General features: G+C 37.9%; 1 protein-coding gene across 2 annotated transcripts in view; it reads right to left on the bottom strand.

Annotated features, from left to right (window-relative positions):
- GDE1 (glycerophosphodiester phosphodiesterase 1) overlaps positions 1 to 13,877 on the bottom strand; it is a 29,307-nt gene extending 15,430 nt beyond the window's left edge. Inside the window, exons 1-2 of one of the 2 annotated variants that reach the window (XM_012736074.2) lie at positions 13,468 to 13,877; positions 5,300 to 5,475 (exon numbers count right to left, since the gene is read on the bottom strand). In XM_012736074.2, coding sequence (XP_012591528.1) covers positions 5,300 to 5,475; positions 13,468 to 13,728 — 437 coding nt within the window. In that variant the 5' untranslated portion in view covers positions 13,729 to 13,877. The remainder of the gene's footprint in view (positions 1 to 5,299; positions 5,476 to 13,467) is intronic. The other variant, XM_020281296.2, reaches the window with a different exon arrangement.
- Positions 13,878 to 14,136: the final 259 nt, after the last annotated feature.

Genomic DNA, 14,136 nt, shown 5'->3' with positions numbered 1-14,136 from the left:
AGAGACAGAAGTCCAGTTTAGATCTTCTGCATATGGATATCTAGTTTCCCCAGAACCATTTATTGAAGAGAATGCCCTTTTCCTCATGTATGTTCTTGGCGCCTTTGCCAAAAATCAGTTGGCTATAAATACATGGATTTATTTCTTGGTTCTCTATTCTGTTCCATTGGTCTATGTGTTTGTTTTTACGCCAATACCACACTGTTTTGGTTCCTGTAACTTTGTAGTATATTTGGAAGTCAGGTAGTGTGAAGCATCCATCTTTGTTCTTTTGCTCAGTATTGCTTTAGCTATTCAGACTTTTCTGTGGTTCCATACAAATTTTGGGATTGTTTTTTCTATTTCTATGAAGAATGACATTGGTATTAATATTTTGATAGGGACTGCATTGAATATATAGACTGCTTTGGGTAGGATGGTCATTTTAACAATATTAATTCTTCTAATCCATGATCATGGATGTCTTTCCATTTGTGTCCTCTTTATTTCTTTCATCAACATTTTATAGTTTTCCTTGTAGAGGTCTTTCATATCCTTACTTAAATTTGTTCATAGATAGTTTTGTTTGGTAGCTATTGTAAATGGATTGCTTTCTTGATTTCTTTTTTAGCTAGTTCATTATTGGTGTATAAAATACTAATAATTTTTTGTATGTTGATCTTGTATTCTGAAACTTTACTGAATTTATCAGTTTTAATAGTTTTTTGGTGGAAATTTTAGGTTTTTCTATAAATAATATCATGTTGTTTGCAAAGAGGGACACTTTAACTTCCTTTTTTCCAATTTGAATGCCTTTTATTTCTTTCTCTTGCCTGGTTGCTCGGCTAAGACTTCCAGGACTATGTTGAATAGTAGTGGTAAAAAATGGGCATCCCTGTCTTGTTCTAGTTCTTAAAGGAAAGGCTTTTAGCTTTTCCCATTCAACAAGTTAGCTATGGGTATGTCATATATAGCCTTTATTATGTTTAAGTATGTTCTTCTATGCCTGTGTTGTTCAGAGTTTTTATCATGAATAGTTATGGAATTTTATCAAATGTTTTTTCTGTCTATTGAGATGATCATATGGTTTTTATCTTTCATTCTGTTGATACGCTGTGTCACATTTATTGATTTGCGTATGTTGAAACATCCTTGCATCCTTGGGGTAAATTCCACTTGATCAAGGTGTATCATCTTTTTGATGTGTTGGATTCAGTTTGCTAGTATTTTGGCAAGGATTTTTGCATCTGTGTTCATCAGGGATATTGCCCTGCAGTTCTCATTTTTGCTGTGTCTTTGTCTTATTTTGGTATCAGAGTAATTATGGCCTCATAGAATAAGTGAAAGAATTCCCTCCCTTTGCAATAGTCTGAGGAAGATTAGTATTAGTTCTTCACAAGTTGGGTAGAATTCAGCAGTAAAGCCATATAGTCCTGGGCTTTTCTTTGCTGAGAAACTTACTGCTGATTCAATCTTGTTACTCATTACTGGTCTGTTCTATTTCTTCCTAATTCTATCTTGGTAGCTTGTATGTGTGTCCAGGAATTTATCCATTTCGTCTGTTTTCCAATTTGTTAGCATATAGTTGTTCATAATAGTCTTTGACTATCTTTTGTATTTCTGTGGTATCAGTTATAATGTCTCCTTTTTCATTTCTAATTTTATTTGGGTTTTCTCTCTTTTCTTTTTTTGGTTAATCTAGCTAGCAGTTTATCGATTTTGTTTATCTTTTCAAAAAACCAACTTTTGTTTCATTGATCTTTTTGTATTGTTTTGTTTTGTTTAGTCTCTATTTCATTTAGTTCTGTTCTGATTTTTATTATTTCTTTCCTTCTACTATTTGGGTTTGGTTTGCTTTTGCTTTTCTATTTCCTTGAGGTGCATTATTGGGTTGTTTATTTGAAATCTTTCTACTCTTTTGATAGAGGTATTTATTGCTATACACTTTCCTCTTAGCATTACTGTTACTGTATCCCATAAGTTTTGGTATGTTGTGTTTCCATTTTCAAGGAATTTTTTAATTTCCTTCTTAAATTCTCCATTGACCCAATGGTCATTCAGGAGCATATTGCTTAGTTTTCATGTATTTGCACAGTTTCCAAAGTTCCTCTTGTTATTGATTTCTAGTTTTATTCCATTGTGGTCTGAGAAGATATTTCATATCATTTTGATTTTTTAAAAATTTTTTGAGGCTGGGCACGGTGGCTCACGCCTGTAATCCTAGCACTCTGGGAGGCCAAGGCGAGTGGATCATTCGAGGTCAGGAGTTCGAAACCAGCCTGAGCAAGAGTGAGACCCTGTCTCTACTATAAATAGAAAGAAATTAATTGGCTAACTAATATATATAGAAAAAATTAGCCAGGCATGGTGGCACATGTCTGTAATCCCAGCTACTTGGGAGGCTGAGGCAGCAGGATTGCTTGAGCCCAGGAGTTTGAGGTTGCTGTGAGCTAGGCTGATGCCATGGCACTCACTCTAGCCTGGGCAACAAAGCGAGACTTTGTCTCAAAAAAAAAAAAAAAAGAGCAAGACGCTGTCTCTACTAAAAATAGAGAGAAATTAATTGGCCAACTAAAAATACATAGAAAAAATTAGCCAGACATGGTGGCACATGCCTGTAGTCCCAGCTACTTGGGAGGCTGAGGCAGGATTGGTTGAGCCCAGGAGTTTGAGGTTGCTGTGAGCTAGGCTGACACCATGGCACTCTAGCTGGGGCAACAGAGTAAGACTCTGTCTCAAAAAATAAATAAATAAGAATAATTTAAGTGTTACAGGCAATTTTGCCAGCCATTCCAGTTAACATCTATTCCCCGGGAGTGAAAGATGGGAGACTGAATTTGTTGTTTCTTTGGCTAGTCTGAGTTTCCATGCCCCCCTCTTAGGATGAGCATCTCATCAGAGTGGGCGTAATTCTAGAGAAAGTACTTATTTTTTCTATAACATCATCCCTAAACATAAGCCAATTATTTTATCTGGTGTTCAGTCAAAGAAAACACACGGTGTTCCAATTGTGGAGCAAAGATTGGTTGTATTAAAGATAATTAAGATGGTACATTGACTATGATATGGTGTCTTCTTAAGGTATTTTTCTTTTCTTTCTTTTTTTTTTTTTTTGAGACAGAGTCTCACTCTGTTGCCCAGGCTAGAGTGCCGTGGCATCAGCCTAGCTCACAGCAACCTCAAACTCCTGGGCTCAAGCAATCCTCCTGCCTCTGCCTCCTAAGTAGCTGGGACTACAGGCATGCGCCACCATGCCCGGCTAATATTTTTTCTAAATATTTTTAGTTGTCCAATTAATTTCTTTCTATTTTTAGTAGAGACAGGGTCTCGCTCTTGCTCACGCTGGTTTCAAACTCCTAACCTTGAGCGATCCGCCCGCTTCGGCCTCCCAGAGTGCCTAGGATTACGGGCATGAGCCACTGCGCCTGGCCCTTACGGAATTTTTAAGGGTGATGGTGATCCCACACATTTTTTTAAGTGTTTTTTTTTATTTTAATTTTTTTTATTTCAGCATATTATGGGGGTACAAATGTTTAGGTTATGTATATTGCCCTTGCCCCCGCCCCGAGTCAGAGCTTCAAGTGTGTCCATCCCCCAGAAGGTGTACATCCCACTCATTATGTGTGCATGTACACATCCCCTCCACCCCCCTCCCATCTGCCCGACACCTGATGAATGTTATTCCTGTATCTGCACTTAGGTGTTGATCTATTAAAACCAATTTAATGGTGAGTACATGTGGTACTTATTTTTCCATTCTTATGACCCTACGCATTTTTTGCTTTAAGTGTTAACTTTGAGCCTGGAATCTTATTAGCTGCAATGTCATCATAATATTAAAGCCAGCCTTTCCCTTGCATACAACAGAGCAATGAAATATCTGATGACACTCAAGAGCAGCCTGGACTCGTAATTTTCAAGTGTTGTCAATATTCTTTCCAGCCTGGAGTATGATTTCCTTTGGCTGACTTTAATTTTTTTCATATTCTAGGAAAATAAGGTCTGAAACATCTTTTAGGGAAGATGATAACTTAATTACTGGGTCAAATACTCAATATTCAAGGAGTATCGATCACTGTCTAGATAACTGATATTACTTGAATGACAGTGAGCATACACTTTCTAGTATTACAAAGAAGACAAGAGGAGAAGGATTTAAATAACCATATTCCAAATATATTACCTGATGTACCAATTCCAAGGGTGATTATAGCTACTAGTGAGGATAAGAGTATGGGTTCTGTGGTCATACAAGTTTGAGAAATGGTAAATTAAGGTAAGAATTGATTGATGTGGACTGTTTATCCCCAAGAAGAATATCCAGAGTATAATGTTTGATCTTATTTGATCATATAACACTTTTCTTGCAGAGTATCTTATAGGACTAGCTCTGATATACATACTTTGGAAGATATGAGTTTATACCAGGAGAGGCTTAAATTAGACATCTGAAAGAACTTTCACTTTTACAGGGTTCAGAGACATTGGATGCAACCAAAAACAGCATGGTATGGTGGATGTTTCTTTGAACTAAAAACTGGGATATCTAGATTCTAGTCTTAGATTCTTTATGAACTAGTTATATGCCCTCAAGTAATTCATTTAACTTTTCTGGTACTCTCTCTAAAAGCAATATTGATCTAGTACTATAGTGTCCAATATGGCAGCCACATATGGCTATTTAATTTTAAATTTTCATTTAAATTAAAAATTCACTTCCTCAGTCACACTGGCCACATTTCAAGGGCTCAATAGCCACAGGTGGCTACTATATTGGACAGCACAGATAGAATATTTCCATCATCACAGAAAGTTCTATTGCATAGTGCTATTCTAGATGATTTCTAGGATACTTTCTATTCCTGAAATTGTATGATTCCTCAGAAGCTTGTTACAAGGATCTGAAGAATTAAAAGGGTTAGGTTAAAAGGTGATATTATTATTTGAAGGTTTAAAAGAATGTATAATTTGTTTCTTGGTGTATCTGAAGGCAAGAAGATTGCTAAGCAATTGCTTTTAGTCTCATGATTCTATAATTTAAATGACAGTACAAAGTAACAGTTTTGTTAGTAACTGGACAGAGTATTAAGAATAGTTCTGAGGCCAAATTTGGCGTCAGTTGGAAAGATTAAAAACATAATGCCATATTTCAGTTCTTACTGGTACCTACCCATTACTTAGGAAACCTGTATACGGTTCAAAACAAAACAAAATGAAACAACTCTCCTGGAGCAGAAGATGTAATTAGAAGGTGCCAGTGTCTATCTGTGACCTCTAATAAAAGCTAAAAGATATGTTTAAATGACAACAAACTACTTACCTAAGTCTGTGATTTGCTGCAGCATTAAGCTTCCTAATTTGTTCAAATGTCAAATCACACAATCGACCAGTCCCATCGGTTGTCCTGTCTACTGTGTTATCGTGCATTAAGACAGGAACTCCGTCAGCAGTAAACTCAATGTCCAACTCCACACCTGTTGCTCCATTCTTAGCTGCCTTAACAAAAACATCAACAATATTACTGTCAAATGGCCACAAACATCATTTTGTATCTAACCACTCAAGAATTCCAACACAGCTGGATAAGTAGATAGCCGTTTTTATTGATTCTTTCCCCTTGCTGAGCCAAACAGCAAATCTGGCCTCTTTCTGTTTTCCATGGATGTCAGCCTTACTTCAACTCTTAACTGACAGATTCCTTAAAAACTTCAATTTCCCTATCCTTCTCACTCTAACAGTGGCAGACAGGGAGAGTTCAGGAACTTAAGTTTTCTCCGGATACTTTATTAATATACCGGTCATCAATGGCTTACACATATATAGACAAATTCCACTGTTTACCTACACTATCTATTGGTACAGTAGCTCTGCTACTTTCCCTGTGTTTGTTGATTAGTCGTATATTTCACTACTTTGGCATAAACAAGATGGAGTCAGGTTTTTGTTGGTTTAACTCCACCCTCTATCACAGAAACACCAAGCCTGCTTCTAGGGAACACATTTTGTTTATGTGACCAACATATTAGAACTTATCTAAAGTTCTAATTAGAACTTTATCTAAAGTTTAGAACTTTATCTAAACTTTAGAACTTATCTAAAGTTCTAATTCTCTAAAAGAATTTGAACATTAAATTTTATAAGCAATGATCCTCTGGAGACACACTATCTAACGTTTGCTTCCTTGGTTTTCTCATCACAATGAAGATGTCAAATGCTCAATATGATCAAGATTTTTAATTAAAAATTTTTTTTAAGTAATAGTTCATTGCAAACATACACAGTATAGAATAAAAAAAAAAAGACTTAGAAGATGTTAATGTTTTGTCCTATTTGCCTCAATCTCTTTCTGTTCTAAAAAGAAAAAAAAAAGCTATTATTTATTGATACTTTTCTATTAGCCAGACACTATTCTAAGTGCTTTAAATGTTTTAACTCATTTGATCCTCACAACCCTGCGGCAGGAACTATGAATATGCTCATTTTACAGACAAGAGACTGAGACAAAGAAAGATTAAGAGACTTGCCCAGGGTTACACAAGCTAGGATGTGGTACAAGTTGCATTCTTAACCACTATGATTTTACTATCAATACTACAGATAGAGCCAAAATTTTCCCATTCATTCTCTTCTCTCCTATCCCAAAGTAATTACCATCTTAAAGTTGGTGTTTATCATTCCCATATTACTTCCTTATAGGTATTTATATATTCACAACACACTTAAATACCCACAAACAACAAATAACACTATGCTACTGCATAGTAAGCATTCAATAAATGTTAGCCATTGTTATTAACCATGTCCTTTATTAATATATTTTTTAGTCAAATTTATCAACAATGCCCTTTATGGGTAGAGATTTTTCTACCTTATTTAAATTCTTTCCTACTCCCATGTGATAAAGATCCACTATATTTTCTTCTAAGCTTCACAGTTTGATTTTCACATATATGACCTAGATATCCTCCCTGCCCCCCCCAATCCCAATTCTATCACTAACTGGCTATGTCATCTAGTCAAGTTACTTATCCACTCTAACCTTAGTTTCATTATTTTTAAGATGATATTTCTATAATGATCCCAAGAGTTGTTGTGAGGATTTAAAAATAATGCATGTAGATTCCCAAGCTTGGTGTCTGGCTCAGAGTTGGCACTCTATACATATAAGCTATTGTGATTTGACAAGCCTAGGGGAAAAGTCATTATACTAATCTATACTGGTCAAAAGATTTTAAAAGATATACCTTTTATAAATTAAAGACAGAATAATATACTGGTACATCAACATGGGTTATATATAACGTAAAACAAAACCACATTTTCAGTATAGATAGTACATCTTTCTCACTTTAACACAAATGTCCTAATTCCTTATTGCTGACACTATAATTAGGTTCAATTATATTTTATTTGTTGAGGCTATCTTTATTTGACTACAACACAAAAAGTAAAAATGGTTTATTTTAGCAAGAATACCAAAACAAATGAATATTTCATGTATTTGTTTTTTCTGAGTAGTTTAATGAGGCCAAAAAAAAAAAAGACAAAACAAAAGCTCTATAAAAGAAACACTATATTAGAGTTTCTTAGGCCAGATCTTCTAATGACTGCATTTAACTTTCTTTACCAATACTTCTACGTTATTCCAGTTATAGAGACAAAAAGATAAACCTCTGTTTCTAATTCACACATTAATATATATAGGCATACTTCAGAGATATTGCAGGTTCAGTTCCAGACTACCATAATGAAGTGGATATTGCAACAAAGGAAGTCACACAAATCTTTTGGTTTCCCAGTGCATATAAAAGGTATGTTTACACTATACTGTAGTCTAGTGAGAGTGCAATAACATTATGTCTAAAAAACAATGTATATACCTTAATTAAAAAATACTTTATTGCTAAAAAATGCTAACGATCATCTGACCCTTCAGTGAGTCATGATCTTTTTGCTGGTGAAGGGTCTTGCCTCAATGTTGACGGCTGCTGAACAATGAAAATCTGTTTAGTGTAGCCACCTTCACCAATGATCTTAGCTAGATCTTCTGGATAACTTGCTGCAGCTTCTACATCAGCACTGCTGCTTCACCCTGCACTTTTACGTTATGGAGACCACTTCTTTCCTTAAGCCTTATGAACCAGTCTCTATTTGCTTCAAACTTTTCTTCTGCAGTTCCTCACCTCTCTTAGTTTTCATAGAACTGAAGAGAGTTAGGGCCTTACTCTGGCTTAGGCTTTGGCTTAAGGGAATATTGTGGCTGGTTTGATCTTCTATCCAGACCACTAAAACTTTCTCCATATCAGCAATGAGGAAAGCAAGAAGCCTTCGTGTGTTCACTGGAATAGCACTTTTAATTTCTTTCAAGAACTTTTCCCAATTTACAACTTGGCTAACTAGCTTTCATCCTATCTTGGCCTTAGACATGCCTTCTTCACAAAGCTTAATTATTTCTAGCTTTTTATTTAAAGTGAGATATGTGCTACTTTTCCTCTCACTTGAACACTTAGAGGCCACTATAGGGTTATTAACTGGCCTAATTTCAATATTATTGCATCTCAGGGAATAAAGAGGCCTGAGGGAGTAGAAAGAAAGAGACAGAATGGCTGGTCAGTGGAGCCATCAGAACGCACACAAGGATTCTTAAGTTCACTATTTTTTTTTTTTTTTTTTTGAGACACAGTCTCACTCTGTTGCCTGGGCTAGAGTACTGTGGCATCAGCCTAGCTCACAGCAACCTCGAACTCCTGGGCTTAAGCAATCCTTTTCCTCAGCCTCCCAAATAGGTAGGACTACAGGCACGTGCCACCATACCCGGATAATTTTTTCTATATATTTTTAGTTGGCCAATTAATTTCTTTCTATTTTTAGTAGAGACAGGGTCTCAACTTGCTCAGACTGGTTTCGGACTCCTGACCTTGAGTGATCTGCCCGCGTTGGCCTCCCAGAGTGCTAGGATTACAGGCGTGAGCCGCCAGGCCTGGCCAAGTTCATTATTTTATATGGGCAGGATTCATGGCACCCCCACACAATTATAATACTAACATCAAAAAACCACTGATCACAGATCACCATAACAGATACAATACTAATGAAAAAGTTTGAAATATTGCAAGAATTACCAAAATGTGACATATAGATAAGAAATGAGCACATGCTGTTGGAAAAATGAAGCCAACAGACTTGCTCAATGCAGAGTTTCAATTTTTCTACATCCTTGCCAACACTTGTTATTTTCTCTTTTTGCTTATAGCCATCCTAGTGGTTATGAAGTGGTATTTCATTGTGTTTTTAATTTGTACTTCTTTGATAGCTAATAATGTTGAGTACCTTTTCTCAATGGAATTACCGACTATTTTTACTTCACAGTACTTTCAACAAATATTTACTGAGTGCCTGTTATGTATCAGGCACTGTTCTGAGCAGTGAGATAGTGGTGAACAAGAGAGAAAAGGATCATGGATCTTACATTTTAGTAGGGAGAAACAGATTACAAACATGTAATACATAAATCATAATAACTATAAATATTTTTCATATTTTGAAGAAGAAAATAGAGAGTAATGTGAAGGTTAAGGTAGCCACGGCAGCCAGGGGAGCCCTCTCTGAGAATATGAAATTTGAGCTAGCTGAGACCTTAACAGTAAGAGGGAGCTAACTGTGCAAAGATCTGGGAGAAGAGTTTGCCAAGCAGAAGAAATGGCAAGTGTAATACCAAGGCCACAACATAGAAGGGAGCCATCCAGGTGGCAGAAAGTGTTGATTACCTACCCAAATCTATTTCTCTTTTTCTCCCTGCTGGCAGAGACCGGTTCTTGCCCCAGTGTTCAGCTTTTTCCTGTGCTAGAGTGACAAAGTGGATTATTCCCAACCCAAAAGGGAGGTGGGCTTCTGGGAAAGACACAAGAAAGAGGGAGTGGAATCTTTCCTTGAGATTGGATGCTGGTTTTTAAGAATGTGATGCTTGGGGCTGCACTGGACACCTGAAAACTACAAGGAGGGTTAGCAAACATGATAGATCAACAGAATCTGGGTTGTTCATGATCACAAATTGAACAGCTGGATTAACCATCCTGGAGGCCATACTTCCCCCGACCAACAAACCTTTCTTGTTACATGAGATAATAAGTCCCCTTACTGTCTGAGATATTTGAAGTTGGACTTTCTATTACATGAAGCCAAAAGCATTCTAACAAATACTGAGGGTGGTTGGAACAGAGAGAGCAGGATCTTTGGAGAAAAGTACAAAATACAAAGGTGCTTTGATTTTATCTAATTGCAACAGGAAATCACTGGACAGTTTTAAACAATGGCAGGATATAATCTAATTTATACTTTTAAAGCTACACTCTGGCCCCTGTGTGGTAAATGTACTGTGGGTGTAATTTCATTCCTTTGTCACTGTTTATAATAGTATATCTGTTTTTGAAGCACATTTATTTCACATTTGCCAAGTTTTCCTTCTACATATAAGTTTATAATCTACCAGAAATTCTACCACTGTCAGAACGTCTTCCTTGATTTTTTTTACATAGTAAAATGTTTAAGAATATGAGTTATGAGCGGCAAACATGCAAAGAGATGAAGAAGAGGATAATACAAAAAAATGAACTTTGATGGAAAGAAACTATGTACAGTTTTCCCTTGGTATCCACAGGGGATAGTTTCAGGACCCCCATGTATACCAAAATTAGCTGATGCTCGAGTCCCTTATATAAAATAGTATAGTATTTGCATATAACCATCAAACATCCTTCTGTATACAGTCCTCACTTAACATCATTGATAGGTTCTTAGAAACTGTGACTTTCAGCAAAAGGATGTACAGCAGATCCTGGAACAACCTGGTTTCATTTAATGTTGTTTTGTAATAACTTTGATGAGGTAAAAAGTTAGTTTCATTTTATGTTGTTTCACCTAAAAATTGAAGTTTTCAAGAATCTATCCATGACATTAACTGAGGACTTGTACTTTAAATCATCTCTAGATTAACTTATAATTAATATGATGTAAATGCTATGTAAATAGTTTTAAAATGTATTGGTTTTTGTTTGTATTGTATTTTACTATTGTATTATTTTTTGCTGTTTTTTTCCCCCCAAATATTTTCAATTTGGGTTGAATCTGCAGAATGGGAACCCACAGATATAGAGGATTACTGTGTTTCTTTTGAAGTCAAGAGAGAAGCCACAGCCTTGTCTTCTGCAGTGTATATTCAGCAGCTAAATACTGTTATGGCTAAAAAGTTCATTGATAATGACCTTATATTCTAACAAGCTTTATTACCACATCTCATTTCCTCTTAAGACCAGGAATTAAGTATGTGTAAAACATAAACAAAAACAAAAACAAAAAGACCAGGAATTAATTTGGCACAATGTTTACTATCATTATTACATTACATAAACACATGCTCAACTTAAAACACACAAGACTTGGATAGAATTTAGCTACGATTCCCTTGCAACACAACAGAATATAAAATACTGTATGTGTATGTGTATTTCACATATATGCTCCTCATTCATTAACTATGATTTATCTTCAGTCAAACATGCTCCTAGTCAAACCACCACATTCATCAATAAACACCTATGAATACCTTCTGTACTCGATTAGCAGTGAGCTATATACTTTAAGGCAATTTATATAAAGCTAAGCTGAAATGGAAGCAATGACAATTATGTGCTTTTTTCTATAGTAATTATCAGCCTTCTTTACATGACAATACTATCTAATACTAAATAAAATGTAATACTAACATATATATGTTACTTCATCAGACCTCTCTGAGTTTAAGAATGCAAAATACATTCTTCAATATCTTTAGACTTAGGTTTAAATAGGAGGCTAGAAAAGCTGCTTTCACTGTTTCCCTTCCATCACAAAGTATAAAAAGAACCAAATGGAGAGAAGCATAAGAGATGTTTAACCTGGTTGTTCACAAAAAGTCAAGTGCTCTCCATTAACTCAAAGGTTGCCCTCCTGACCTTCTTCCTTCTTTAGACTTAATTATTTTACCTTGAATTTTAAAGAATCAAGCCATCTTAGGATTCTTGGCATACATAGTTTACATCTGTGTAGGTCTTACCAGGTTTTACTTTATGTGGATTAGATCACTGAATCCTCACAACCTATTTGGTAGATACTATTATTATTTCCATTTTACAGATGGTGAAACTGAGGTCAGAGTTGAGACTAGGGTGAAGAGAGGTGCCTTGCTTGCAGCAAACCATAGTCATGACCCTGACTGGGGCATAGGGAGCTTGAGTAACTTGCTCATTAAAAAATAAAGTCTGACATTCAGCAAATGTGTATAGAATAATAACATATATAATGACAGAAAGAATACATAACTTCAAGAAGAAAAAAGAATATAATTATTAAAAAAATATTAAAAATAAATAAAAATAAAGTCTGACAAAGAAAGGGCAGGTAGTCCGAGTTTTTACATCCTAGACCATATTCTAATCTATGACAAAGAGTACTGGGGCTTGGAATCAGCAGGCTAAATTCTAGAAGGAGCTGTGTGTGTTTGAGTCATGGTTTTCCCACCCACTCAATGAATGTTAAAATAATGTCTCAAAGAAATGAGGGATCAGATATATTTATACGGATGCAAAAGTGCCTAATCAGGAGACTGCCAAGAACTGGGTGGTTATCAAGAGTCTCAGGAGTGTCTTGTGAAAAAGGGAGGAATAATTTATCATGAGTCCAGCTGCCACGGTTGTGTGAGTGTCAATGTGTGTGTTTGGGGGGAAAAGGTGATAAGGAGATGACCCACGTAATTTAGAGGACAAAGCAATGTCCTGTGAAGGGTGATCCATTTATAAAAACCTCAATTACTGACCAAGACCCTACCTGACACGGCCCATTGTCCACTGCATTGACACACCGACCTTTGCTCTGTTCTTTGAAGTCAGGCCACATACCGCCTCTTCTGTTACCTGAACACTCCAACGTCATTCCTGCCTCGGGACCTTTCCACTTGCTTTTCCCTGGCTGGCTCCTTCTCAAAATTCCGGTTTCAATTCAAGTGTCACTTCTTCAGAGAGGATTTCTCTCTGACGACTCCATCTAAAATTGTATAACTCCTCCCGTCCCCAGTCATTCTTTATCTCATAACCCTGCTTCCTCATTGCACTTTTCACTCTCCTAAAGCAATACTGATGCGTTTACTTGTTTAAGGCCTGTCTCCCCCACTCCAGTGTAAGCTCTGTAAAGCAGGGACCCTTTGGTCCTTTTTCCTGGCTGTAACCTCAGTATCCAGCACGTAGCAACTACATAAATATTTGCTGTAGTCTAGAAACACCTCAAGTCGGGAGATTTCTAGACATCGTGAGGGATCAAGGGCCACCGGAACGCATTTCCTGCGGACCAGTGAGGAACTGGGAAGGCTGTCAGGGGGAGGCCAGGGAACCTTCGGACGGACGAGCAGAAGTCCGAGCTCTCTGCAGGACCTAGGGGCGCGAGGCGTGGGGGGCTCACCTGCCGAATGGCCGCCAGCGTGTTCTCGGGGGCGTCGTGACTGCCGCCGCGATGGGCGATGGCTGAAACGCGGTCCCGGGGTTTGAGCACCTCCAGGGCCCTGCAGGAGGGCACCGGCTCAAAGCTGAAGAAGCGCAGCAGGATGAAGAGGCTGCCTGTGAGGACACAGGCATTGAAGGGGCTGCGCGTCAGCAGCAGCAGCAGCACCAGCAGGAAGGAGAAGGGGCCCAAGAGGCCCCCCTGGTACTCCCACAGCCACATGCCGGCGCCCGCACCGGCACGGACAGGAGTCCCGGGCCTGCCGGGCTCCCAGCACAGGAGAGCGAGAAGCGAGGGGAAGCGCTCGAGGCACTGGCCACAGCTGGTACCCTCTGAGGGAACTAGCGCCGCACAATGGCGGCGGCGGACACATTCAGAGGAGACCCGGCTGTCCAGCCAATCAGGGCCCGGGATAGACAGAGCTGGGGGCGGGGCCTCTCCATGGCAACGGGGACAGGCCCGGGCGCCAGGTCCATCCAAGCTCCAGTTCTAAGGTGCCTTTGGTTTGTCTGGGGTCCGGACCTTCACCTGGGCGTTCTCTGCAGGCGAGAAGGGCAGGGAAAAGAACCGTCCTACAGCTGTAGGTCTGGAAGAGATTTTAGTGACTTCTTTATCTGCCCTTGTGGAAAC

Source organism: Microcebus murinus, chromosome 19 (genome assembly GCF_040939455.1).
Source record: "Microcebus murinus isolate Inina chromosome 19, M.murinus_Inina_mat1.0, whole genome shotgun sequence".
Classification (NCBI taxonomy): domain Eukaryota; kingdom Metazoa; phylum Chordata; class Mammalia; order Primates; family Cheirogaleidae; genus Microcebus; species Microcebus murinus.
Note: the sequence above shows the minus strand (reverse complement) of the source record. Positions and strands in the feature narration are given on the sequence as shown.